The sequence below is a fragment of the Fringilla coelebs genome (assembly GCF_963513975.1).
Source record: "Fringilla coelebs genome assembly, chromosome: Z".
Classification (NCBI taxonomy): Eukaryota; Metazoa; Chordata; class Aves; order Passeriformes; family Fringillidae; genus Fringilla; species Fringilla coelebs.
The window spans coordinates 61,889,069-61,917,060 of NC_140031.1; the positions used below are offsets into that span (position 1 = coordinate 61,889,069).

General features: G+C 45.2%; 1 protein-coding gene across 5 annotated transcripts; it reads right to left on the minus strand.

The window, feature by feature from the left end:
• Nucleotides 1-6,322: 6,322 nt before the first annotated feature.
• TBC1D2 (TBC1 domain family member 2) lies at nt 6,323-27,976 on the minus strand. Of its 5 annotated transcripts, XM_084225335.1 has the most exons (15): nt 27,641-27,807; nt 26,733-26,814; nt 25,496-25,920; nt 24,744-24,876; nt 23,722-23,863; nt 21,333-21,457; nt 20,554-20,738; nt 19,122-19,508; nt 18,185-18,295; nt 15,246-15,433; nt 13,513-13,983; nt 12,239-12,359; nt 10,068-10,253; nt 9,321-9,442; nt 6,323-8,620 (listed from the first exon to the last, which is right to left on the minus strand). In XM_084225335.1, exons 3-15 carry the CDS (start codon nt 25,901-25,903, stop codon nt 8,419-8,421), a joined length of 2,781 nt encoding a protein of 926 aa, XP_084081461.1. In that variant the 5' UTR covers nt 25,904-25,920; nt 26,733-26,814; nt 27,641-27,807; the 3' UTR covers nt 6,323-8,418. The 5 variants fall into 5 exon arrangements, 4 of the variants coding, with proteins under 4 accessions (XP_084081461.1, XP_084081460.1, XP_084081462.1 ...); XM_084225334.1 differs by lacking the exons at nt 26,733-26,814; nt 27,641-27,807 and adding an exon at nt 27,855-27,976; XM_084225336.1 differs by lacking the exon at nt 26,733-26,814 and having other exon boundaries at nt 21,339-21,457.
• Nucleotides 27,977-27,992: the final 16 nt, after the last annotated feature.

Here is a 27,992-nt window from a genome sequence, read left to right on the forward strand (position 1 = left end):
TTCTGTATAAATAATAAGGGAAATTACACAGATGCCTCACCGTGCCACCGGCGGCAGGGCTGGCAGGAGACGCAGCCTTCCCGACCAGGCAGCAGGATGGCTCGGGTCGGCAAGAAGCCCTGTTGCTCCGCGCACCGCTGCCTGCAGACCCCCGGGTCGGAGGGCTCCCGCCGCGGGCCGGCTGCCAGTCCGCCACAGCCCGCGCACAAAACCCCGCCGGCAGATCCCTGCAGGAATAGCCCTGGCGCTGCTGCCGAGCAAGAGAATCTTACCCGCCGAGGGCGCGGCCAACACCGGCTGCCCCGACCGCGGCGGGCGGGAACGCCCCGCTCCGCCGCACGCACGGAGGGATGCCCGAGGCCCGCGGCGCCGGGCGGCCAAAGCGTCCCCCTGCTGTCGGTGCCCCCGCGGCTGCGGGCGGCTGCCCCATCTCCTCACAAAGCGGGGTGGGGCCGGAGGGAGCTGCGGCACCCCCGGCGCAAGGCGGGCAGAGCGGGCGTCCCCTCCCGCTCCCCGGGACTGCCGGTCTCCGCAGGGCCCGGGCTGCGGCAGGTGCCCGAGCCGGCCCTGCCCACGCGTGTCCCGGCCCCACGCCCCGCACCACCACCCGCGCTCTCGTACCTTGCCGCTGGCGACGCGGTCTGAACGCGCGCACGGGAGCCGCGCCGAGGCAGCCCGGCCCGGCCCGCCCGCGGTCCCCGCCCCGGCCCGCCCCCGCGCCGCGCCCCGCAGCCGGGAGGTGCCGGCGGACACCGGGCGCTGCCGCTGGCCCCGTGGAGCTCCGAAGAGCCTGCCCGGGGCGGTCAGGTCCGCGGCCGTGCCCGGCTCCTGGGTGGAACCTACCGTCGCCAGCGACGGTTTGTCCTGGTGCCGTGGCGGGGAGAGCCCCTCCGCAACCACAGCAAGGTGCTCGAGTGCCTCTCCGCTACCCGGGGCTTGGGAGCCATCCCACCCGGGCCGACGTGCGCCATTCGCCGTCACCATCGCCGCTGCAGGTGGGTCTCCGACTCTGCCCGGAGGCACATGGTGAAAGGTGGTTTCGTGATTCTCCTTACGAGATCGACCTGACAGCATCAGGACGTTGCCGTCACTTGCAGTGAGAGTACCACAGGCCTTGCATTAGCTCAGAGAGCTTCTGAGTACTCTGTGCCATATCCTCAGTGCGCCCACCAGGTACCGCACATCCTGAACACTACACACACCCCTGCAACAGTTTTAATGTGGCAGCCTTAGCTGGCAGCCTCTGGCTGTCTCAGCAGTCCCTGGCAGATGGAGAGACTGGCCCAAAGCTGCAGGCCCTTTACTAATGGCATATGGCTTTAGAAAGCTTCTCACAGAGCTCACAATCAGACTTTGGGGTCAGCTGGTACCTTGTCAGCATTGCAAACTCTTCAGTGCCCTGAATGAGGAACTTGGTAAGTAGATAGCAGCACCCAAGATCAAATTGCAGAGGCCAGGTCACCACCTCAGCTAACACTGCTCTGGTCCTGTCTGATTAATCAGAGTCTGAGACAGATAGCTCATCTATGTACCTTAGTCCCATCACTCACTGGGTAGCAGAGGCAGCTCTGGGCTGAGCTAGCAGCTGTGACAAGACTGTGAGACTCAGTGTCTTTCACAAGTGAGATGCTGCAGATCAGTGCAAGGGACAAACAGAAAAGCATACATGCCCAAACGATAGCGTGGATGCTGTTACCAATTATTAACTCCTCAAGGCAAAGTAATATTTATCAAGAACTGTATATCAACCTTAGCAGATGTAGACAAAGACAGAAGGGGTAGAGGCCTTGTAAACCCTTCAAAAAAAAATGTCTCAAACACTCTCAACCGAAGCAACAACAGGCAACATAGCAGGATTGAAATCACTGGAACAGTAAGAACTGCTGACAGTGCCAAGAGAGAGAGGCAGGAATTACCTTAGCTGAAAGGTAAATCCATCAAGGGGAGATCACAACCACCAACCCAGCAACCACTTCCTCACTACAGACCCCAACTCTAGTAAAAGAGGAGACTGCATGTGTGATGTCCTTCAGGACACCTCAAGTCCTTTTGGAGAAGAAAAATGAGGCCTGTGAAAAGATCAGATCCACTGAATTCTTCAAGGGTGTTGAGCAGAATTTCAGAACCAACCAGCAACCACTAAGAGTGATCTTCATCCTTTACCACCAGGTGCCAGTCCAGGACATCTCAAGAGACTGAGGCACTTCAGCAGATACACCACCAGACAACTGTTCAGAAGAAATATCCATGGATGGCGCACAGGAAGGAATTCCTGCGGACAGGAATTGTGGATGCTAGTGCAGCAGCTGTCCTGGGCCTGCCACGCCTACAGGAATTGAGATGACTTCTGGCAGTCCTCGGGGTCCTTGCAGTGTGTGTGCACACATGTTCCCCATGTAGAAGTACAAGACAGGTCTGGTACTGATGCTGCCCAGATGATTTCCAGTGCTTCCTTTAACACATGTTGTGCTCCCACCCTGAGTACACTGTAGAAGATTGCATGCAGGACTGACAGAGAGACAAAGACATTTTTGTTTAGGGTCTTTGGGGGGAAAGATTTCTTCTGCCTACAGCTGTCTTCACTGTAGGCATCTGGCTGTGTTACTCATGTGCAAGTGCCAATCCTGAGAGCTGTTTTAGGTGCTGACAAGGCGAATGGTTTTGCTCCCCAGTCCCCTTTGCAGTCTTAAACTGGGTGGCTGGGCCTGGAGTGTCCTTGGTGACTGGGGTGAATCTCTGTCATGTTCCCTGAGATGTCTCAACTGGTCATCCAGCAGCAAGAGCTTGGCTGAGCAACCGCTGCTGACAGCCTGTGTCCACAGAAGTGGCTTTTGGGAAAGAGCTCTTCCATACAATACTTCTGCTGTGTAAAGGGCCTCCAGCAGCCAACATGTTTGTGCTTCTGTTGAGATCCAGCAGCAGAAGTTGGAGCAGCATGTTCTGTAACTCTCTGCCATCCCACACCATTAGGTGGCAGAAATCAGGCCAAGAGGCAGGCTGGTATCCCAACCACTCTTTGTGTCCCATGCAAAATCATGAGAAGTGGAAAGCTACCACTCCAGCAGAGTTGGTTATGAACGGGAGCCTGACAGCAGTGCAACAGAACAACACTCCTGTTAGCCATGTGCAGTATCTCAGCCTGTGGCAAGCCACTGGAAGAGCAGAACTGGCACCTGTTGTGGCTGATCTGCTCTTCCATTGCAGGAGCTACATCAGCATGGCCACATTCACAGTGTCTGGGCAGCAGTGATGAAGCATTTCACCCAGCTGGGCACAGCTCCCTGGGAGCAAGGTCCTGACTGGCATGGAGCATTTATGCCTTGCAAGCCTAGGAAAGGCATGACCTGATATCCTCAGGTATTTTTAATTCATCTGCACTGAAGGGGAGACACTGCAACAATCACTGAACTCTGCTTTATCCCTGCCTGCAGAGGACAAGGGGCCTGACATGTCTCTGGATGGAGACACATGGAGGAAGCTGCTAATTAGTTATAACCAATTAGCTTCATCTTTAACAAACTTCATCTTTAACTTCACTGGTTCCTATTTTCCTGCTTTCCAGCCCCATGCAGTTCACTATAACTAACTGTGCCACATGTATGCGGGTGGGAGGCATGGAGGGCACAACACCTACCAGCTTTGGGACTGATCTAAAACACCATTGCAATGATAGTGTCAAAACTGGAAACCTTTTCAGAGTTTGTGGCATTGGCATTTCCCATCAAGGTGCAAAAGGTTTTATGATGTTGAAAAATATTATTGGAAGATGCAGGGAAAAGAAAATCAATTGGTTTTAATTTTGTTTTGGAACTTTTCCTCCCTGCAAAACTTAGACAAATTAGACAACTCCCATAGACAATACTTAGACAACTCCCATAGACAATACTTTTCTACCAACAAAATTGCTTTGTAAAAGAAAAAAATATAGGCATTATTTTCAGCATGGAATTGTAATGTTGAGCTGAGTACAATTTTTTTCCCAAATGATAAGGACAGTAGAACAGAAAAACATTTTCCTCTTATCAAATAAAGGGAACAATGTAGTCTTGGAGGAGTAGACAAAAAAACTCATTCAAAACACAAAAAGGATGCTAGCTTAGTTTTGCAAGGCTGAGAAAGCAGAAGGTATGCAATGCAATGATATTGCACTTACTCAAAATAGAGTTGAGGACCAGGCACCTAAAAAGGACTCTGGACATTAAAGACAAACACCAAAGAACCATATAAGGACTTCCAATAAGAGGGTGTGACTATGTAAAATAAAGAAATACATGCCCATCAAGTAATCAGGGATAGCCAGTGAGAATGTCATCAGTGTGTATGATTAAAAACTCACAGTTTTGAGCATTTACCCAACATTCAGGGCACTCAGTTAGAGGAAGGATCTTCTGAGTGACCAGCACACTGCAATAAAGAATGCTGCTTTCTAATACTCAAACCTGTGTTAGAAAGTTTTTATCTGGACAATTTTGGCATTACAAGGGGGCTTGAAATTTAATTCTGCTTACTCTGGATATTGCTCCAAGTCTCCAAGCTTCCAACAGCTTGACACCAGAATGTGCCAGAGGTTTCTGTCATAAAAATTAAGCTCAAAACCAGAGCAGATACTGATCCAATTGCTGGAGTCTCAAAGGCAGACTTTGCACCTTGCTGGAAGCTGTCATTAAATAACAAGGAGAAAAAAGGACTTCATCTCAAAGGCAGTGGACCATGTGACCAAAGCAAATATCTAGCGGCAGTAGAGTACGGTACCTTTCACCCCAAGTGTGTCATGGTTAGGGATACCTTCTCTTCCACTGACTAACCTCTGGAGAGCTCCTGAGGTTGAACAGAAAGCACACAGATAATCTCATTAAGCATCTCTGTGCAGCCCCAAGCCTCTCACTGAACTTAGGAAAGGAGTTAAATTATCTTGCATGGCATTATATTATATCGGCTCCAGCACTGTGGCTCGGTTATAGGAAAGTGGTTTGTCTTTTTGCACTTGGCATGTCCCTAGACAAACCAGAACTAATGTTTTGTAAAGGAGCTCTTAGCACTGGGAGATGGCTGGAGAAGTCTCAGTATTTTCTCAGGCCACAAGTGAGCTCTTAAATGGGGAGAGGGCAAGCCCAAGGCCTTGTGTCTGGCAGGAGGTTGCCCAGCCTGCAAACTGGAAAAGAAACTCAGCACTGTGGTATAGCTCCTGCTACAGGGTGCTGTAGCTATCCACCCACAGAAAATGCTTTGCCCCTTAGCTCTCACCTTCACCCTGGATGAGAAGCTCAAGCTTAGACTAAACATTAACCTAAAACAACCTCTGCGGTAGTGCCTCTTACACTCTGGCAGCACGCCAGAACACAGGGCTTAGCCACAACATATGACGGTACATATCCTGCCAGCCCAATGCCAGCCAGGCCAAAAAGGAGTAAAAAAGGGAAGCTTCACAACCTCTTCTCGTAGGCAGCTCAGGAACTTATTGAGCCAGCACTGGCTTTATGTGTTTAGCACAACTCCACCAATTTATCCTCTCAAACCCTATGAACTTTTGGTGGCCACAAGATCCTGCAACAAAGTGAACTTACATTAATGGCACATCATAGGGAGGAGGGTGGGTGTAGAAATCAAAACTATCCTTTTTAGGGTTGGAGCTGGTATCCTAAGGTTGAGGTTTATGCAGAGATAGAAAGTTTAATTTCACAGCAAAGCTCAGCAAAGACTGGTTCTGGGTGGAAAGACACCTGTTTTACCACAGGCACCAGCACAGGCAGAAGGAGCTGCTGGGCTGCAGTCAAAGTGTTTCCCAGCCCCAACAGCTCACAGTTGGCAGTGGCAGCACAAATCATTCTTGAGTGCTTCATGGAGAGGTAACCAAGAGGTTCAAAACACCCGTGGCACTGACTGATAGTCACTACAGGTCTTGTAGGGGCCTGAGGGACATGTGTCTGGCCCAACTGCAATTTTGTGACCTGAGTTCAACATTTTCAGTACCACTGAAGTTTTTGAAGCAGAAGGAAAGTAGATGAGAGCCCACGAGGACATGCAAGATTGGCTCCAAGGTGCAGGTCTTTATAGGCCTTGCAGGTATTCCTGCACTCACCACAGTTTAATACGGAATGACCACAAGTGATTGGTTATCAATATGACCAGAGAAGATGGTCCTCAGCAAATACATGTGGACCAAAACCAAGAGCTGAGGAAGACACAAAAGAAAAGAAACTTATAAACAACCCTCACATGTCTTCCCTTCTGATTTAATTTTAAAATTATTTTCAGAATTCCCCATCAGGATCAATACCTTGATCCTTATGTCTACATCAGAAGAGTTTACGTATCACATGGACCAATGTTTATTACATACTGTAGACATATGTCAGGCTATGGTTTAGTCTAATAATACAAGTTTCAAATGTCTTTATTATTAAATGTAAGGGCAAGTCAGGAGGAAAGATTTTTAAGCTGTTGCAGAAAGCTCTAGGAAACAAAATGGTAAGTAAACTTCTAATTTTCATGGTCTTGATTTAGAAGATAATGTCTGTAACAACAGCAAAATTCTGTGTGCACTCGTGAACATAAGAGTATAAATAAATTAGATTAGCAATATCATCTGTGAAGAAAAACCTTCTGCCTTCTAGGCTTCCCTATCTATGTGGCATACTTTTAAAATGAGCTCATTTTTTTTGAGATACTGTAGTAGGCTTCCAGTAACATTTTCTTCTCATCCCACGCTTTTAATGTGTGCAGCTCTCGGTGACCTTCAGGGGATCTATCCACTCTTCCCAAAACTTCACTTCCACTTTGATTACTTCTCCGCTGTGTGGTTGGCCTCCACAGCTCTCTCCCAACTTAGTCTTCTTTAATGCATTGAAACTGGCTGGCTTGCCCAGTGAGGCAGACCATGTGTCTCAGGTGAATAGGTAAAGTTTTCCCCAGAGTCTGTCATCTTGGCTATAGCCCACGGGGCTGAGAACACTGTGGGCTATGAATGCCTCCTTTTCCTTCCTCTAGGAGCACTGACAGCTTGAAGGGTTGGGTTATCAACCACCAGATATTTAAAGAAGGCATAAGCCACTTGGGTTCAAGGTCAGTCTAAAAACACAGAGCCCCCTTACAGCAGGGTCTGCTGCATGCTGCCACTGCCAGCACTGCAGGCACACCTGGAGTAATACATCACTCAGCAGGAAAGTGGGGCAGCAGGATCTGCATTGTGTTAAGGAAAAGAAGTTGTGTAAATACTCGACTCATCCTGGGTCTGTGGAGGGCTCAGTTGCACAGGCAGGGTATCTAGCCCAGGGGATGGGTGACCTGGGAGGGAGGGCAGAAGGCTATCAGATCCCATTCCCAAAGGCAGATAGGGCATCTCTCTGTGCTAGACCTATGGAGGCCAGCTCCTTGGTTCAGGGGACATCAATATTTTTTTCTAAAGAATATCAAGTCATCTTTTGTGACCTTGTTTCCAGGATTTTCAGGTTCACTACCAGCCATTTGTCATGGACAAAACACCTTCCATAATCAATGTAAAAATCCAGCACAGAAAGACTGTAATTGTGGGGCAGAGAGATGGCCAGGAGTGAGGTTATCAGAAAATCCATTTGTCCCCAGTAAAAGTCCACGTAACTCTAGGCCATGCCTGCAGGAAGACTGGTTTCATATGGAGATTAGAGTTCCTCCATGGAGCAAACGCACCAGCACAGAGTGATGCCAGGGCCTAAAAGCTAAACATGAGGAAGAAAGCTCACAACATTTCCCAGCCAAGCAGGAGACACATCTTGTGTTCCCATGAACTTTCTACAGGATCCAAACTGGAGAAGCAACTCTACTCTCCCACAATCTGTTTCCTTGCCCCAGCCTGCATCCCATGGGATGATGTCCTCCAGCTTTCAGAGCCTTCACAGACCTAATACTCACCTAGAGACAGTGTCTTGATCAGTAACAATGTTAAAAACACACTCTCCTGGCAGGCTAGACACTGAAGGCGCCATGCCCTCTAAGAGAAATTTTTTTCCTGACCAATTCAGAAGCTTTAGGTAATGAGGGAGTCTTCTTGGTTCATTATCTCTGGAGATTTTACTTGTAGGTAAAGATCTCATTCAAACGTCCATCAGAAAATGTATAAAAGCCCTGATAGGTCTTTTGCATCATGTCAGTTCCTGTCATGACACCGCAACTGATATTTCTTCTGCACCCTCAGCTGTAATCCTGAACTGCATGGGACAGGATGGGCTAAATGGGGAGAAATGGAGAAGAGGATTAAACTCCTTTGACACCTTCCAATCCATTATAAATCTGACTCCAAATGGTCCCATGACTACAGCCCTGCTTGTTGGGGCAGATGAACTCCTGTGACCACACTTCCCCTTCTGGTCCATTTCTTACTGACAGTTGCTACTAATGACCCTCTGCAATATGGGAGGGAAGTGATGACAAACTCTCTTTTTGTTAGCTCTCTTCTTCCTCTTCACTGACAACCTCCTCCAGGTCCTGAGGTCCCAGCTCTGCTCTCTCTTTCACATAGGCTGCCTTGATCTGTTCAAGTTCACACAGCTCTGCCTCCAGCTCTTCTCTGTGCATTGACCGACGGTTCCTCAGCAGTTTCATGGGGAAGGGGTTTAAGTCATTGAAGGCAATGCTCATCAACTTCCTATGACAGAAAGGACAGCTGTGGTCAACTTATTTACTGGTAAATAAGTACCACACATGGTTGCAGATACACCAAGAGCATTCCAGGGTATTAAAGAGTACAGCCACAGACTTCAGCTCTGTAAGCTAAGAAGTCACCAAACAGCCGAGTCTTAAAGGAATTCTTTCCCACACAAACACCAACCCAAGCAGTACCTCACACACACATATACCATCCCACCTTTTAAGGTATCAGTGTGCAGCCATCATTTAGGAGACAATGGATCAGATGCCAATACTGATGGCCTGTCAGGGAGGAATGTTCCTGATCTAGAGCTTTTCTGATCACAGAAATCTTCATCTCAGAGACATGCTGTCATTCAAGGTCATGGGTTTGCTGTGCTCCCAAACACCCCAACTACAGCTGAGAGAAACCCAGCATTCACTAGCACGAGTATCAGCTGCTACCAGAAGACTGACCCAGACTTGCTGGGTGTACAGCAGAGCTGGCTTGCTCTGCTGTAGCATGCCTTTGCTTGAGCCAAAAAGACAAGTAATGCCATGAAGGGAAAGTCAAAAAGAGATAAATGGATCCAGGTCCCACAAATCTATCAATGCATTTGTCTCTCTCTTAATAAACTAGTCACAACTCCTGTTAAGCTGACCCAACAGGCAAGCAAGTACAAATACAGAATGGAAGCTTGTCTGCAACTCAGTCCTACCTGCCATCCGTGATCATCCTCGTGAAAAAGCGTAGGTACTGGTAGATCTCCACACTGTCATGAATTCTTAGGATTTCCTCCTCATTGTATTTAAAAATTGCAAGAGCATAGCGGAAAATGACCTGTAAGGTTAAAAGGTATTTGAGTGGATAAAGTTTTAAGTAACTTAAGGTCCAGGCCATCCTGGAATGAAAGATGGTGTTGGGCACATAGCACTGCAGTACAGACTAGATCCAGGGTTACTCCTGCTCTCAACAGTATGTACTAGGGCAGGCCTAAAGGTGTACAGAGCTAATCTCAAAAGAACGACCATCTGTTAGCTAAATTACAACCACAGACAATACCATGCTCTACAAAAGTACCCCACAGAGATTTCACAAGTGCTCTGCAGTTCTGCCTATGCACAGGGACAATGCAGGACTCACATTTTCAGATACTGTCTATCTTTGTAATACTCTTAGTTGTGTCACAGAGTAGGAGACCCCATGGCCTAACAGAGAGATGTTTTGCAGCACAACTATCTGCTAAAAAGTACCAAGTGCACAGAATCAGAAACTAGGTCTGCCTACTAGCAGCAAGTACATAGAAAACAGGGGCTTGGAGATTTCAAGGCATGCCACCAAACAGGCAGGATAGGCCAAGCAGTTTCAACCTCATGTATCTTTGATATATGCGTACCCATCACCCCCTGTCACTATGCCACAGAGGTGGTACAGATGGGAGGAAGGCCGAGATTGAGAGTTGCACCTTAGTTCCTTCATACAAGAAGGCATCCCACACTCGCAGGAGGATGTCGCTGACCAAGCTGTCCACAAAGGCCACCAGAAACCAGTTGAAGGTGATGAGTGAGACATCAATCCGATACTGTTCAAAATGAGCCATGAGGCGAGGCAGCTTCTCAGACAGGAAGTCTTTGAAGACTCTCTGATCTACCTAAAATAGACAAAAAAGAAAACAATGAAGTCCTAGTCAAGAGCAGTCCTGCTGTTAGAGGAGAGGTGCGGTGCAACAGCACAATGGCCCTTGCATGTTAGGGTCATCACTGGTGCTGCCTTCTAGTGAACCACACCTAGGAGGAGCAGAGCATCCTTTGTCTCCCAACCCTCCAAACTCACTGAGCAATGTACTTGTATGTGGCATCCAGAGCAAGGCATGGAGCTGAAACAAGGCCAAGATATAACCAGAGGAATACACCATCTTCTCATGCAAAGAATCGTATTCCTACCCAGTCTCAAAGTCAAGAGGGAAAATCTGACACATATTCCTGCATTGGTCTTACAGGGATTTTCTGTGATACCATGAGCATCCAATTGAATGACAGGCATTAAAACCCACCAAGGTCTGAATGACTCTACAACAGCCCAACAGACTGAACACCTTGAATACCTCTGACTTTGCAAGTGGAACCTGATCTTCTCACTTAAGCTTCTCTTTGTGGTCTGAGTACTGTCTGTGCTTTGCTTCTGGTTGCATGAGCCAAAACACAGAAATGCAGTCAGTGAGATCCTTGATCCGGGTTTGTAAAGGTTTCATGTCATCAGAGCCATGCTTTCTGGATGGTAAGTGCTAAAGAGTAGGACCATGTTCAGGGCTTCCCTCTGCTGTATCTTATTAATGTCCCATCTGTATCAGCCCACTTAGCTGTGGCAAAGGGGTACAAACCATACAGGTAATATGCTTTGTCTTCAAAATTTGCAATTTTAAGTTTTCCAGCCAAGTCACTTTATCAAGCCAACCCCCAAAGCATCACCTTAGATGCTCCTCTTTACATGGGTCTTGGCTAGACTTCCAGATACCAACCGTGAGGTCAGAAATTCTTTCTAAAAAAGACTTTCAGCTGACAATGTTTTCTCACCGAATGTAGGCGAGCCTCTTCAGTCTGGCATATTTTCCCTGTCAGTCTCTACTTCTGCAGTATTGAGTGCTGTCTATTAAATCCCACAGCTAACACAACCTCCTCTGGAGAGACATTTTGCTATCTTCAAAGTGATATAACTGTTTCCCCAGTCTGTGAGTTGGCCTCTCCACCACCACACCACTGTCCCAGTAAATGTTAGTCAACAAATTCATTGGTATCAGTCACTCTCAGCTGATGACTCGTGAAGCCTCCTGTATTGTGGGCCCACAGATAAAAACAAACCTTTTTTTCTCTGAAAGGATCACACTCAACAGACACAACAAGTAAGGCTTACCAGACCAGGCACTGATGGGTGTGGGTGGTATGGGCACACAATTACAATTCCATTGAATTATATGAGAGTTAGCTTATCTCTGTCTGCCTGGGAGGACATACTATATCTGACACAAGACACACTGAAAGCCTTGAAATCCAGGGATTTTAAATCAGGTGGGTAAACTATTTGCAGCACAACAATTGATATCACAAGGCCAGAATCTTTTCTGATGTGCAGAGAGCCCCATGGTGAGAATTAACACCATGCTTGATTATGAACTGAGGCAAATACAGTGAATATAAAAATCTCAGCATTTTCATCCATATGTACATGGCACTCCAAAGATAGAGTTCAGCTTTAAAAACTGAAGAAGCTGCAAAATGGTGCCTTCCTCATATTCAGTCTATACATACCAGAATTTCCTGCTTCATCTCTATTAAAATTTCTTTAAAATAAGTAACTGTGCAATTAATGGGGCACTTTCCTTCTGCCTAAATTGATTTCATTTTATTACTCAGGAGTGGTACCTCATTTCCTAGAGCTGGTGACCAGTTTTGTTGCTCTGTGTAAGTGTAACAATTTTGTACTCTCAAGTCTCCAATACCTCTGCAATGGAAGGGATTGTAAGGTGGTATCACTATCCTGTGAGAAATCAAACATACAGCAGGTTGACTACTCACTTTCAAATCTTTACTTCATATCACTGTATGAGAGTCCAAGCAGATGTGAGGGTGCTCAGCTCACCTGCGATGTTATTAGTGTTTCACTGTAGTAGTCTGCCGGCATTAGATTCTCCACAATATAAACCAGACACCAGAAAGCACTTTCCTCATCTTCTAGGACCAGAAGAGCAACAGCTGCCAATCTGTGATGGACAAGACATGGTAAGAGAATTCAGTACTGCAGGAGGAGACATCAACACAGGAATTGAAGAATATAAGAGGTCTTTTTGCATGTTTCCAGCTCCATCAGCATCCAAAATATCAAATGTGGCAGGAAAGCCAGACAGAGGCAAGCGATCTGTTTCTGAAGGAACCACAGGGATGAGATCTCCTTTCCCATGTGGCTCTGTCAGAACATATGGAACTGATGTGACAAAGCCAGGCTTCCCAGCTAATGGAATGTTCTGTAGATCTGCTGAAGTTAGTAATGTGCGGATTTGGGCTATTCCAATACAAGAAAAAGGTCACACAGAGGTACTTCATATTATGTGATATACTTCACCTCTCCATACATTCTTTTACAGCCCTGACCTCCTTCAGCTGTGACTTGCTGCCTTTTAGACAGACTAGAAAGATGATACCTTATATTAAGGGCTCTCTAGAGGAAAGCTTCTATCGTCTTTCTGAAGACCATCCAAAGATCTTTCTGAAGACCATCTAAAGATTTAATAGGAATAAATAGTTTACGCAGGCCTCCCTCATGTGAAAAAGTCTAACTAGAAATTCCCTTCTTACAGCTAATGCCTACTGCCTTTTCTACTTGGCAGCACAATTCTACAAAATTTAGGTTCATCTTTCCTGTAGCCTTCTTTTGGAAGTGAAAGAAACTTTTATATTCTCTGAATCTTCTCTTTTCCAGACAGAACAACTGTGGTTTCCTCAGTCTGTGTCATTTGCTGTGACTCCCTTGCATGTTAACACTTCCCAATATTTCCTCCAACTGTTCCCAGCAAAAAAGGGAACCACCAGGGTGGTCCTGCTTTACTACTTTACATTACTACTTAAAAATTCAGTCCCAGCCTTGAGGTGTTATTCTGGGACTGCTTCACTCTTCCTCCTATAGCTGTTCTTTCCCATTCTGTAACTATAGAGATGCCATGCAAGTGCATCCTGTTGCTTTTTGGATCCCAATAACAACACTGGATGAAAAATAAGTCACCAAATGCAGAATTCTGCAATTAAATACCTACAGCTAGGACAGAACTGTAGAGAGGCAAGAGCCTGAGGCTGCTTGAATCTCAGACTAGAGTATGTGTCTACACCTTTTCAGTGCCATCTCCTGAAGAAGCAGCATACCTGTTCAATCCCTGGCAGTATCCAATGGCAGGATTGTGCCAGGAGAACGCCAGTAACACCCTCCGGAGCCTGGGGATGAGCTGGGAGGTGGGAGAGGAGAAATGCTTGTTGTTGGTCAGTGTGCGGGGCAGGTCAAGCTCAATCTGCCGGCAGGCCGGGTGCTCGGTGCTCGCGCTCTGCTCCAGCAGCCGCTGGTAGTGGCCAGGCACCGGGCTGCAGTGCCGGCTGACCATCCACCTCCACACCCGCTGCCGATGCTCCACGGGGATGCCACTTCGGATCAGACTCTTCAGCTCTGCAGAGGGGTTCAGCTCTCCAATGCTGTTCCATCTGTCACGGAGGGGCTTCTCCACTATTTCCTGGCTCCGCAGTTTGTTGGACTTTATCTCAAGGGCTTGAATTTTGGCCAGGAGTTTCCAGTCCTCAATTTCATAGTCAGGTACAGTCATAAACCCATACTCATCATACTCACTGGAGGGACACAAGGCAGTGTTTAGTTCAAATGACAGTGCTGGTACCTGTGTCAAGGACACTTACTGTTTGGGATCATCCCAGCTACAGCCTGATGCCAGGCTCACGTCACCCATACCAGAGCACAAGTAGTTGTGGGTGGGCACCCCCCTCCCCCCTCCCTTTCCAGGCTGCACTCAGATCTGAGAAATGCTCCTTAGGCCTCAACTTCACTTTATTGTGCTGTCACTTAATATTAAATCTGGGGTTTTCTGACACCCTTGCTAGGGATTTTTTTAAGGTGATCTCAAACACTTATTTGTAACTGTAATCTTTCACTTCACTGCATGTGACTGCCTACCTCAGAGCCTTAAAGACAAATGAGAATCTGCAGCACTGGCATACACACACCAACTCAAGTGTAACTTTGCTCTGAGCTGCAGACCAACCTCAGCAGACCCCTCATCAGCCCCCAAAGAAATATTGAGCTCGCCCTGCATACCTTCTCCCTACCCCATCCCAGTGCAGAGACAGTTCTGTAGGAGAGGACTGGAAAGGCTTTGGGGCATGAGATCAAAGAACAGAGATCCACAGTCCCTTCTAATGTCTCCTTGTACACAACGCAAATCTTTTACTGATCAGAACACACCAAGAGTACAGATAGTACAGCTTGTCAAGGTTTGTGCACCATCTGTCCACAAGGTGGGAAAGTTATAAGTTATCATCATATTCTTGACAAAGAGACCTAAGGGGTCTCATCTTGTGGATGCAAGCCTGGTCAAGGAGAGAGAAACAGCAATCGTTACTCACAGTAGCTTGTGAGAATTTTAGGGAGTTGTAGGAATGTGATAACTTATTAGTAGAAACAATCTGCAGGTGGTCTTTCTCCACTCTGTTTTCCTGTTCTTCTCAAGGATGGTGTGTGAGAAAGATGTTTTTTATTAACTAGTTAATCAAGTGAAATGTATCACATCGGTCTATATAAACCGAAAAATCCTTTGTAATAAAGTTTCTTTTTCTCCTCTTGCAATTGGGTCTCTCATCTGTTCTTGTGTCATTCTCGGCTCAAGGGTGACATCATCTCCAAAGCTACTTGGAGAATGTGGGAGACTGACCAAACAGATAAAATGGAAACTGCTACAGAACAGGGGTCCTTACTGTGCAGGAAGGCATAGACACAAATGTAGGCCCCGGTACAGTCTTAGATGTATCTTGCCTGCACACTTCCTTTTGCAGACAAGCTTCTACAAAGCTGTGAATATCCCCGTGCTCTCAACTCTTACCTTACAGGGTTCAAGTTAAAACCTTCTTCTGCTTCTTCCTTCACATCCCACTGGAGAGCTTCCTGGATTAGGTTCTTCACCAATTCAGCATGCGAGTTGGGCAGGCCAGGCACAGCCTCCTGCAGCTTTCTCAAGACTGTCAGGTATTTGCTCTCCATCTGGCAGTTTTTTGCTTGCAGGCAGGCACACTGAAGGGGAAACAAGAAGGAAAGAGCTCGTTCAGTGGTAGTCCTTCCTGTGTTGCCACTGCTCTCTACTGGCCTGGTCTGCACATAAAGTAAAGACTTCCGCAAAGCAAAGCCCCAGGAAACACATTTAGTAATTTTCCACAATCAGTGGAATTGCAGCCATGAATGAATCATCACGGTCTATGAACAAGCACAAGCTGCAGTAACTAGCATGCAGCAGAAGTTGCTTAGTGAGTGGGAGACCTGCTACATCATCAACTCCTTTAACTACTGCATTGCATCAGTAGATGGCCACACCCCACCAGCTCAACTAAGGATGCAAAGAGCCAGCTCTGCATCTGAGTTCTCTGCTGTCTTTTCCCCTCATCCTCAGATGAGTTCTCTACACCACAATGAGCTGTGTCCTGATAAAACATACCACTCCAGAGACTGAGCTGTGAGTATAGCACTTTCAGGATACATGGTAGCACGACAGACTAGGTGACCATATGCCCCTCAGCATCCCCAGTCCCATGGCACTGGTACACATCATTTCTCATGCACAGGAAGCCAGACTGAAATCAAACAGCAGGACAGTACCTGCCACCACCTTAGTCCTGCTCACAGAAAGCAAAAAAAAATGAATAAGGATTATTAATGCACTCCACAAGTGGGGAACTGAGGCCACATAGGTGAAATGACTCACCCAGTGTCTCACAGGAAGCTCAGTGAAGACTCCTATTCAGTGGTATGCAGAAGTTGAAAACAAGAACAAAACAGAGAGAATTAGGTTGCATATAGATGGGACAGAAAGGAGCATGGTTTCTTTCATACTACCACTTTAGTGAGCATTTTACCTCACACTGAGCATGCTGGGCTCATGTGATTACTTCCCTTTTGAAGGTTATGGCAGTGTCAGGATGAGAGGTCAGTAAGTTAGGAGGAAGGCAGGGTTTCAAAGAGCTAGAAAGCAAACAGATGTAAGAATGGCAATAACAGTCCAGAAGCAGCTTTTTGCCCTCTTGCAGAAGTCATGACTGTGAAGACATACCTGTAGTGGTGCACTCCCCCACCAACATCCTCCCACATTACAATCTCAGAAACGCTTGTTAGGCCTCAGTCTTGATGAACAGCACCTGGGCTAAGCTCTTGTCCTTCTCAGAAATATTGCCTGCTCCCAGGAATTGGTGCTAATGAGCTTTGGTTTTTAAAAAACACCATTGGAAACTTACTTTTCTTGCAAGCTCAAGTGGAGGAACATTTTGTCATCAAATTTTCAAAAGCTACCAATTGCAGCCAGGATAGCAAATTACTATGACTAAAGTCAATTTTCTTGTGAAACTATAAACAGTGGTCCCAAGTGAGACCCTTTGAACTTTCCTGGACCACAGTGGGCCGTTACCAGCAACCTCCCTCTGAGTGGGGCCTCTCAGAGCCAGAGAGCTCTCAGATTTGCTGTACTTGGAGCATCACTGCCAAACAATGATGACAAAGCCTGGGCCAATACCCCCTCAACCCTTTGCCTACTGAGAAGACACAGATATCTGAAATGAGCACTTCACTGACCTCGAGGGAGAATTTTCATAGGTACCTTGTACATACTCTAGGTCTGTGTGAATATGCTACAGAAAAGTACCTGGAATCCTAGGGTCTCAAGTATTTTAGGTTAGTAAGTACAGTAACTTACAGTAACAGCAATCACAACAGTAACTTACTGTTGTGATTGAAGTAAATTTCATAGAATCTTTTGTAAATTGTTTAAATTCAGCCTTTGTTTAAGTGCTGTTAAGTTTAAGTGCATTAAAATCTTTAGGCCCAAACTATTGTTCAAGTCCAGAGTTAAGTTTTGCACAGGAGTCCACACTGAACCTTGTGGCTCGATGGGAGGGCCACCGTTATTCCTTTTATGCTAAAGCTTTCCCATCCTTATCCTTTTCAATCCCCAGCTTCCACACAGATTTTTAATTGATTTTTAGTTTTAGATTGATTGATTTAGATTGACAGATTATAGGTTAGTACTATTTTATCTCTGTGTGCTTTAACCATCTAGTGAGTAGTAGAGCGAACCTTGGTAATGAGCTTTGCCATGCTTTTACTTCAATATTGAATCTGCTGTGCCTACCCTTTGCCAGTGATTTTTTAAGCAATCTAAGGCACTCCTTCACAACAATACCTTAAAACCCAGGGAAGTAAATCCTAGGAAACCCACAAAATAAAATCTGGCACACAGCTCCAGCTTTGAGAGTGGTTCAGGACCAGAAAATAGGATTAGACAATTCTGAAAGTAACCAGGTTTTACACACTTACACAGCTAGAAATAAAAATAAAACTTAGGAAAACATAAGAACTCTGATCTAACTGCAGCACTTCAAGCATGCTGCCACCTAGCAGTGCCAAGTCCAGCAAAGAAACCATGGAACCAAGACTCAATCTGTCAGCTCTCAGGAAACTTTTCTGATTGCCGACACAGGGTTGCTTTTTTATTTGCATAGCTGAAATGCAGAAATTTGGGTTAAGTTTCAGCACCTTTAAGACTGATCTTCACGGGTATTTTATTTCTGTTGAAGAATTAAAATTATCATGTCTAATTTGGGAACACCACAAAGCAATAAGGAGGTCGCACTAAAAAAAAACACAAGAAAGCTTATTCCTTGTGGATCAAAACCTATTCTGGCCCACAGAATAGAAACCTTGAAAATAAATTTGTAACAGTTTGAAACTTTGAAAAGAAGTTAGTAACAGTAACAAGGAAAAAAGGTCACTTGGCCTTACCTTCATCAGAAGAGCTTTTTCATTCTCAGCAACACTTGTCCAGAGTCGAGTAACCTGGTGGATCTCGGAATTGAGAAACTGGTTCTGGGTTTTGTATGCATCAATATCATCCTGCCATGAAGCAAAACAGTCACACAAGGAGAGATCTTGAGGGGCTTAAAATCCCTCACATTTCAGGGACATCAGATTAAGTTAATGACAATAAAATATCTCAAAATTTCTGTGTTCTGAGGAGCAAAGAGGACTCCCAAGTACAAACATTACCTACAAAGGAAATCAAGGCACAATATTGTCTTGCATCAACAAGACACCTGAAAACACCAAATGTGTATATATATATATACTTAAAAACACTGGAGAGATCCAGCCCAGGGATTCACTTCAGATTAAGAATACATGTGTTTTGCTTGATTGATGAGTTTAATTTTGGTTGGTTTATTTTTTTCTTTTTTTTTTAATATGAAACAAATCTCAGCCCCATGGCTGGCAGGAAAAATGAACACTCTCCACAGAAAGTGGCTCTTTTGGCAATTCTCCACCTCACACTAACCCATAATTACAACTGTGCGCATACAACAGCCATCATCTGAAAGAACCAGGATGTATTGGGAAACTGCAAGACAGAAACATAGAGCAACAAAGTAAGTGAAGGCAGCAAGTCAGGCTGCAGCTGTGAAACAAAAGAAAGAAAATAAAGTGGCAGGTCCTGAATGATGACAGGAAGTCAAACAAACAGGCTCTAAACTGAAGCTGAAACTGGCCCAGATGCTTTTTAGGACCCTATTGGCAGCAGGTGAGCCCCTTCCAGTGCTCCTCTCATTTGGAAAGGGATGGAGCAACCAGCAGAAGTACATTCTGTGCTTACTGCAAAGAACATCCTCCCACTGAACCTGAGGGCATAAAAATGGACCCAAAAGACCTGTGCCATCTCACACACCTTCAGATGCTCAATCTCCTCCTGCTGCTTATACAATGTCTCTACAGTGATAGTGTTGGCTTCTTGCAGGGGGTCAGAGAGCTCTCGAGCCATCTGTTCTGTCAAGGTCATGATGACTTCTTGTTTGGCATGGTTCTTCTCCATCAGAAGCTGCACATGTTCCTTGAGCTCCTGGATATGGCTGTCTCTCAAAGTCAGTATCTGTTCCAGTTCCTTCTTTTCTTGTTCAAGAGTTTCCAGTCGACTTGTCAGATCTGCAATTTGTCTCACTTTGTGGCGCACCAGCTCCAGCCTGTCCTTGTCTTCTGCTGCAGTGAGATACATGCTAGATACTCGCTTCTCCTGCTGGGCTGCCTCCAGAGCTTTGTGGAGAAGTTTCACCAGTTCCTGGAAAGGGAATGCAAAACCATTACAGCACTGTGCTGTCCAGGGCAATGGCATTATGGACAGCACAGACCCAACAGTGAAATATCTTGAAATTGATTCCTTTCAGAAGGAAAAAATGCAGAAATCTTGAATCCACAGTGACACCGCTGTGAGATGTTCTGCTCTCAGAGTGGGGCCTGGAAGGTCTCTGTGGCAGTTCACAGATGACTTGATATGGATTGGTAGCAGAAAAGCTGCTGCCCACACTGTCTGAACTCTGGCTTTCCTACAGTCATTATTGGAGGCCCAGCAGAGAACATGAACTGGTCAGCAGTGAGGTAACATGGGAGGGAAATAATGCAGTCCGCAACTACCTCTGCTACAAGACGGAAACTGGAGTATCCATTTTAACCTTCCTTCTGACAGAGTCCTCCTTCACTCTATCCTGCATGAAGACATGAAACCTTGCCCCACAACACTGCTGATTCAGGCTCTCCCATCTCAAACACTTAAGAAAGCAAATCAAGCACACAACAGACTGCCCAACATGGGACTTGGCTCTCCTGCCTCTTCTGCCAGAGAACCTGGCATTGCTCCATGCTTTGAGGAACAGTTTCATTCATGAGAGACAGCCCTTGCAGTGACCCATGCCCTGACTTCTTACAGTCAAATCACACCTTACAGGTGGGTCACTGTTCAAAAAGAATGACCTGCTGTTAACACCATGACTCCACCTGGCAGTTCTCATTAGTGTCACAGTACCTATTCAGGACTGAACTTAGCGAACAACAGAGATGAAGAAGCAAGATAACAGCAGAGTACACTCGGATTTGTTTTACCTCCCTCTTACACCTACTGCACTTCCTAGAAACAGCTGAAGGTCTTCTTTTGTGCTGGGCACACTTAGGCATACACAAGGTGGTAACACCAGGAGCTTCAACTGCTCTCCAGTAACTGTCTGCAGAGCCCTTCTCAGAGCTTCTACCACACCAATGTGAAAGGGAGTCTCTGTAACCAGCCTCAGGGCCCTGACCCTTAGAAACAGCCATCTCTTCACCACGCTCACCTTCTGTGACTTGACTTCCTCTGTGAGTGTCAGAATCTGTTGCTGAAGGACGCTCACTTTATCCACTGAGTTCCTCTCCCGTGACAATTCTTCAGAACCTGGGAAGCCACTGTTCATCCACCTGGCCTTCCTAATCCAATTCAGCCTGGGCCCCATCCTCCCGTCTTCCAGGGTCCCTTCCTTAACTGAGGGGAGATACATGTAATTAGACAGAATTGCTTTTCTACTATGGACTCCCAAGTCTTGCTATGGTGATTCAACAGTTCCACAGAGAAGGATGACATACAGGACATGGAAAACTGACCCATAGGATTGGAGCCAAAACAGTAGGGATCACACACTGATACACCCACAATAAACAAAGTTGTGATGGTTTATGGTACCTGTTAACCCACCTTGCACCCTGCTCATGAATCTGGCCCACAGCAAATGGAAGTTACCACCTCGGAAAGGTATGCATGCTGCCACACTTAGCTTATGACTGTGCAGCAATTATACTTTTACCTCAAAGAAATAAATCTGGTAGATTTTATTTGTTTGAGGGCTGGTTTTCTTTTGGTCTTTTTTTTTTTTTTTTTGGCTTCTGCAGGAGGTTCCAGATGTAGATGATAGATGGATTCTGAAGCAGAGCCAAGAGTCAGTCTTGTAGCAACAAGACAGGAAGAGACTTGAAACAATGTAACAGAGTTTCCATATCCCTTGCTGCCATCTCATTTCCATTCCTGCTAATCCCGGCTAGAAGGCATCCCAGTCAGCTCACACAGTTCAGTAATAATCACCTGCACCTTCTGCCTCTTGCTCCTCATCCACATTCTCAGGATGCTCTTGGAATTCATCAAAGCTAAAGACATTCTCATTGCTCCCCCAGAGCTGCTTGGTGCCACAAATATTGTAGACAGTGTTTCTGAAACAAGAAAAGATCAAGACAGCCTAGTGAACAGAAGTCAGATCACTGCAGCCAGCCAGTGCATATTCAAACTATTAATTCCTTACCTCCCCTTACTTCTCATCCCTCCTCCCAAAACTTATCCCCTTCATGTGCTGAGAAAATTAACTCTGTATAGAATTGGTGGATTTGAGGAGAGCAAGGTTGTAACTAGTGTAAACCAGAAAGATGCCACAGAATCAGTACAGCACATCAATGTCAAATCAGATAATCTTTCCCCATGTGCTTAAGCCCCATACATAAACACATCAGACCAAAGAGAGAATCAAAGGTAACAGTAAACCAACCACATCCTTCCCTCTCCACTTCCTTCATCCATCCCTATTCTTAGTTCACTGCAGAAATCCGCAGGTGCCAAGAAAGGCTGCCAAGAGAAGCTCAGTTACCTACAACACAGCCAAAACTGGGACAAATTATCACTTTTGAAGTAGTCACAGGTCCTGTGCTCTGAAACATTTAATAAATAACCTTGCCAAAAGTTATTTACAAAGTCATAAACTACAACGTAGTAAAGAGTTTCAGGAACAAAACTGGAGTCAGACCCAGGAAGAGTTTGTTACAACTGCTGCTATCAGATATTGCCAGAAGCAGTAAGAGAAGACTTGATAAAATCATGGGGAACTACAAAGGTACAAGTAGTTTGTGTAAAACCTGTACTAGAAAGCATGCATATAAGTCTTTTTCTTCCCCTCCTGTGCTGTCTTTCAGCTAAAACAAAAAACAAAAACAAGTCTCATGTTTTGAGATCTATAAAAGACTCAGTGTTTGCTGCTTTCCTAACTGTAAACGAAGCTGCCATTTAGATACTATCATCCTTTTGCCTTGCTACTGTAAGGCTCCAGAGCAGAAGAGCAGACACTGCTGACATTGAAGAACCTACAGTGTGTAAGACTAGCAGACCCTGTAGTCTGCAATTACTACTCATCCAATGCAATTTTCCTATTTTTCCCTATCTAATGCTTCACTCTTTTCTCCATGAGTCTATAGCAGCTCAGGGATCCAGATGTACTACGCTCATGAAGACCCAGCCTGACAGTGATAGAGCCTGGAGAATTGTTTACTGAACAAGGGGAGAAATACAACTTGAAGCTGGAAAGAGACAACTGGTTACTCAAGCTCACACCTGAGTAAAAGCACGGCATGAGAGCAGGGGCCAAAGACATGTTTGTGTTATTTTTAATCAACGTGAGTAGGAAAGAATGCATAGCCTGAAAAATAGAACAGCTGACTTTGAGGAACTACAAACGTACAAGCAGTTTGTGTAAAACCTGTACCAGAAAGTATGCATACAGGTGTTTTCCTGCTCCTCCTGTGCTGTCCATCGGCTAAAAGAAAACAAGTCTCTTGTTTTGAGATTTAGAAAAGACTCAGCCTCTGCTGCTTTCCTAACTGTAAATGAAGCTGTTTACATGAAACTCTGGCCTCATGGGGGATCTTTCTTCATATAAGCATCAGATTGTAGTTGCAGCAGTGGTGGTAAAAAAACTACAGGCAACTTCCACACCAACAATATTAGGCAGGTGCCTGGCTGCCTACCACACCTACGGCCACTTACTCATTTTTGATTATGTGTAAATAAGTGACTAGGAAACACAGAGATACTGATGAGGTTGTCTTTGTGACACTGTAACTGCCCAAGACCAGTAACTTTTAACCTCATGGGGCTATCCATTGCAACAGCAGACAGAAGCAGGCAGTAGGAATACTAACACCCTTGAAACTCAGCAAGCAAGAACAAGTTGCGCAGTCAGGCCATGTGACAGCCTCAAGCTCCTTTTCCCTGGAGTTCCCACTCAATACACTACACTCAAGATCCCTTGAAACTACTGGAAAGAGCTAATGGGCTTCTGTGACTACCTACTCTGTAGGTACAACTGAGTACAGCTGAACCTGATCATGTGCTCTTCCAAGAGTGCTGTGCAGATGTGTCACACTAGGCATAAAAAGCACTAACTATGCTGAAGAGAGCTTAACCAAGTCCTAGATCTGCTACCAGGATCTTTTCTAAGAGAACTAGATTATGTGAAATGCATTAGAACAGGGGGATGTGAAAGACAAACCTGCAGGAAGTTTACATTGGCCTGGACTAGACTCCAAAAAGGTGCTTCTCAGTTCTCCCACCTAGGCAAGAGTCCCATTTCACACAATACATGACAGGCAAAGAAGGCACACAGTGGCAGGCCAGCATGTTAATTGCACTGCAGTTCTCTTCATGCACTTACTGTATCTCTGTCCAAGGGTGCTTAAGGGAGATGTTCTGCAAAGCAGTAGTTGTTTGGGGTGCAGGCAAAGATGCTGCCTTTAAACCCACTGCTTCAGTTGGTGTTTTCACAAGAGGCAGAAAGTCTTCATTGTCAACTACATCTACAAATGTAAAAACAAAACAGGACACAAAAGCAAATGAACAAGACAGAATTCCATTGGACTTTGGGTCTTTCAAGTAACTTGACAGCCACAACAGCTTGCTACAGGTACATATTATATGTTCAAGTGGTCAAGGACAGTGGGGTAGACATCCTTAATTTTAGGTTAAATTACGTAAGTTTCCATGTACAAACAGAATGATCTAGGATAATCAAGTGATTTCAACCATATATATGAGCATGACTAACCTTAAACAATCAAACGCTGACTGACCAAAGGTACATGGAAGGAGAATTTTGTTGTTCTCTTCCCACATTCCAAACCACATTTGATAGTTTTAATGTGCAGATAACACTCTGCAAGCACAGTTTGTTACCAAATTTTTGCCTGCTGCAGCAAGATGCCAGAACCTTTCAGAGCAGACACTCACTAGGGAGGAGATTATTTATTTCAAACAAAACGTGCATCTAGTCATTACTGAACAGGTGGATACCCTGGTTGTGGCCTCCCCTGATCCACTGACCTGTCTACTACCGCTTCTAGGAATGGACATCTTCAGCCCCCTGCTGGAAAAAAACCTTACTTGCTCTAAGTTTCAGAGGCCTTACAAGAGTGATTTATCAAATGTGTACTTTTCACATGTGTGAGGAAAATAAAGATGATCACAAGACACCTGGTAATTTCCATATGCTGTGTATTAGGAGGTAGCTTTCTCACTTTTATACATAATAGGGCAGAAGTGTCAAACATTGGCCAAGTACTGATAGCTGGCACCCACTTTAAAAGCCTGGCCAAAACTTCTACCCACTTCCAGAAGAGGAACACCATTTATCGCCAGGGGGCTGAAAGCAAAAGAAAGGCTAACATGTGCAACACCTACTTGTTCTTCCAGCCAGAGGTTCATTCACAAGCTGGGAGCTGCCCACAGGAAATCTGCTCTGAGTGTTGCAAAATTCCCAACGTCTCATTTGTAGCTGCTGTAGCCAGTACATCATTGCCTGTTTGCTGATTGCCTAACAAAACAGGAAAGGGAGGAGAATCATCTCATCAACACAAGACACAGCCCGAGGAGATGACCACCACTTTCCTGCACAAGCCAGCAGGAATAAAGGTCAGCTGTGTCAAGCCTATGCTGTATCTGTATCCTCTGGTCCTAACACTGATTTGGGAGGACAGAGGAAATTTTTAGTATGGCCCTAAGGGGTAGAATCTCAGTGGACCACTGACCTAATTTTAAATGTGGTTTGGTTTATTATGGTCCAAGACTAAGAAGAAATGTCCTAACTGTTTTAGACAGGAAGCATCCCCAGAGTTTTTAACAATTACTTACACAGAAATAAAAGTCTAGCAAAGAATCCTCCTGCAACAACCATTTTAGACAGAGGAGTTCATTTCTATTCTGTAAATTACATATGGACTGCTGGACTCCTCAATTACTTTAATTTCGCACACAGTTCAGCTTTTATTCCTAGTATTAAACAACAGCCATCTCACAGGTAAGGAGTTGCCAAAACAATGCAAGTAATTTAGGTCCAAGTGGTAGCAATCCAAACTATGAGGATTCAAATGAAACTTGAGCTAAAAGATACCTTAGTACAGATGTATCTGTCCTGACTGAGAATTTTTCATTACCTTCAAAGTAAAAGCTCTGCTTGGTGTTCTGATCTCAAAAACTCCTTCCCCATTCTCCATTTTGCAGTCAAAGCTGGCACTGGAGAGATCAATAGACCCCAAAGGATTAATGTCCTGGGCAGTTCTGTAGTATAGTAGACGACATTTGTTTTCATCATAAAAGAACCAGCGAGACTTCCAGGTCTTGATTGGCCCCTTGATGCCCAGCTTATTTAAATAACCACAGAGTTTTTTCCTGGATGTTTCTGTGCTGGTTTTCAGCGGTACATTTTCAAGTTCTCCGGGAGAAGGAAGCATTTCTTTCTCTCTTGCTGGGGTTCCATTGCTGCTGTTAATGTCTGGATCTGACTCCACTAAATTGCTTGGAGCAGCAAGCATACATGCTCTGCTTTCTGGTCCTTTCTTCATCTCTTTAAGGAAGTAGGCTGAAACAGGAAATTCTCTAGGTAAATAAGCCAAACCCAATTATATCATCACTGTAAAAAAGGAAAGAATAAGTTCAGGTCTGCCACATGACAAAAAAATACTTCCTAGCTTTCAAACTACCCAGCCAAGGTCTCCAACTCTACTTTTGGTCATTGCTCCCTGCCCTCCTCTGCTCAGATGACCTCTAATGTTTTCTCCCTTTTTCATTCCTAAATTAGGCTGGACTAGCAGCCAAGAAACAGTACCATAAGCTCTTGTGGGAAAAATAAGTACAGCCTATGGGCATACCAAATCAATAGTAATAACCAGTACTCAATGTTAAGGAACAGCAGCAGAAAACATGGCAAGATAACAAGCTCTGTGGGTAGGCACATAGTCAGGTCAATGAATTGCAGGTAAGTGTGTCCTGGTATTTGCACTGAATGTTCAACTAATATTTTAAACCATAGCATCTGGAGAAAATAAATCATTCTGCAGCATCCTTATGAATAATTTGTGTCAGCTGACTATAGTTGTTAAAATGCCTGCATGTTACGTGTTAGTTCTTGATCCAGTAGGACAGATTCATATGATGTATTATGCACCAGAGAAAGTAATTCTGTGGTCATTGCAAAAGAGACTTGGTTGCCTTAGTGAATAAAGTAATCACCTGAGTGATTTACAGAAGTGTAAAAGAGAAAGATAAAACTCGGGCTGGAGAAGACCCTTGTAAATCGCAAGTTCAGCTTATCCCTCAGATATAAAAGCTGTAGCCAGCTACACAGGCCCACATTCAGGTAAATTTTTCTTTATGCAAGGATGGCAATCTTACCATGTCTCTGAGCACTTTTTCAATTGTTTAACCATATGACAGGTGTGATTTTTTTGCTCGGAGTGGCAGATACCCACAGTTCCTGATAAAGAAAGCTAGCAACACTCCGGAAAAGTATCTATAAATAGCTTCTTGCATTTTTGAAACTTCAGTTCCAGACACCAACATAGCTGAAGCAAATATGTGAGCAAATAAATCACTGCAGTGTTAAGTTAGTGTGAATCCAACTGCAGACACAAAACTATTCAACACAATATCCAGCTGTATGGCAACATGTCAATGAGATAATACAATGGAGCACACTGAGATGTTTCCCAAGCTGATCTTTTTCCTCTGCTCTTAGGAACAACTTGTCCTCATGACTGAAAGAAGGTTTATGCCTCTGGGCTAAGCCCCAACATGTTTACTGCTGCCCCCTCCTGTTCCCACATTAGCTTTACAGACAACTATCAGTCTTTGTGAAAAGCTACTTAAATTCTTTTAGTTCACTCCCATGACACTGTGGATCATGGTTGTGAACACAATCATAAACGCCAACCACAAGCACTCTTTGAGAAGGTGTTGCCTCAACTACACTTCCGAAACACACACAAAAAACTTCATTTCCAAGTTAATTTTGCTTATCATAAAGGAAATATCATCAGGAGGAACAAACACTTTCAACTTTCCAAAAGAGATGCTGGGGCTTTTATGTCAGTACCAGTATAAGTATCTTCTGTACCCTCTGCAGATTCCATCACACTTCTACTTCTTGCCAGCATGATGGTCTATGGGTCCACACCATGAACAGGACCAAGCAAACTTTTAGGTAATTTAATTTAGGTTATTTAGTAAGCATTGCATTCAAGAAACAAGTCATAAGGAATCATGTCAGAGCTGCATTCAAAGACCTCTAGATAAGAGCTCACCTCCTTAAGGGAAGTAATGAGGAGCTCCTGGAAGTCACCGTCTCCTGTCACAGAGCTATTGCTGCAAGCACCACCAAGCAGGTACCCACAGCCTCCAACAAATCCAACAGCAACAGAAAAGCAGCGTCTGTCTCAGGTTTCCTTCGGTCCAGTTACTGCCGGGGAGCTGTCTGAAAGATATATTTAGCCGAAAGCTGCCCTGATACTGACTCACCAATGAAAACGGATCAGGGTGGACCCTGCAGAAACCTTTCCGGAGCTGCTGGTGCCATCAGCGCAAGGCAGCCCCCATCGCCACTCCCCGTGCCTCCCGCAGAAGCGCCTCCCAGCCCAGCTGCACCGCGCGAGCTAC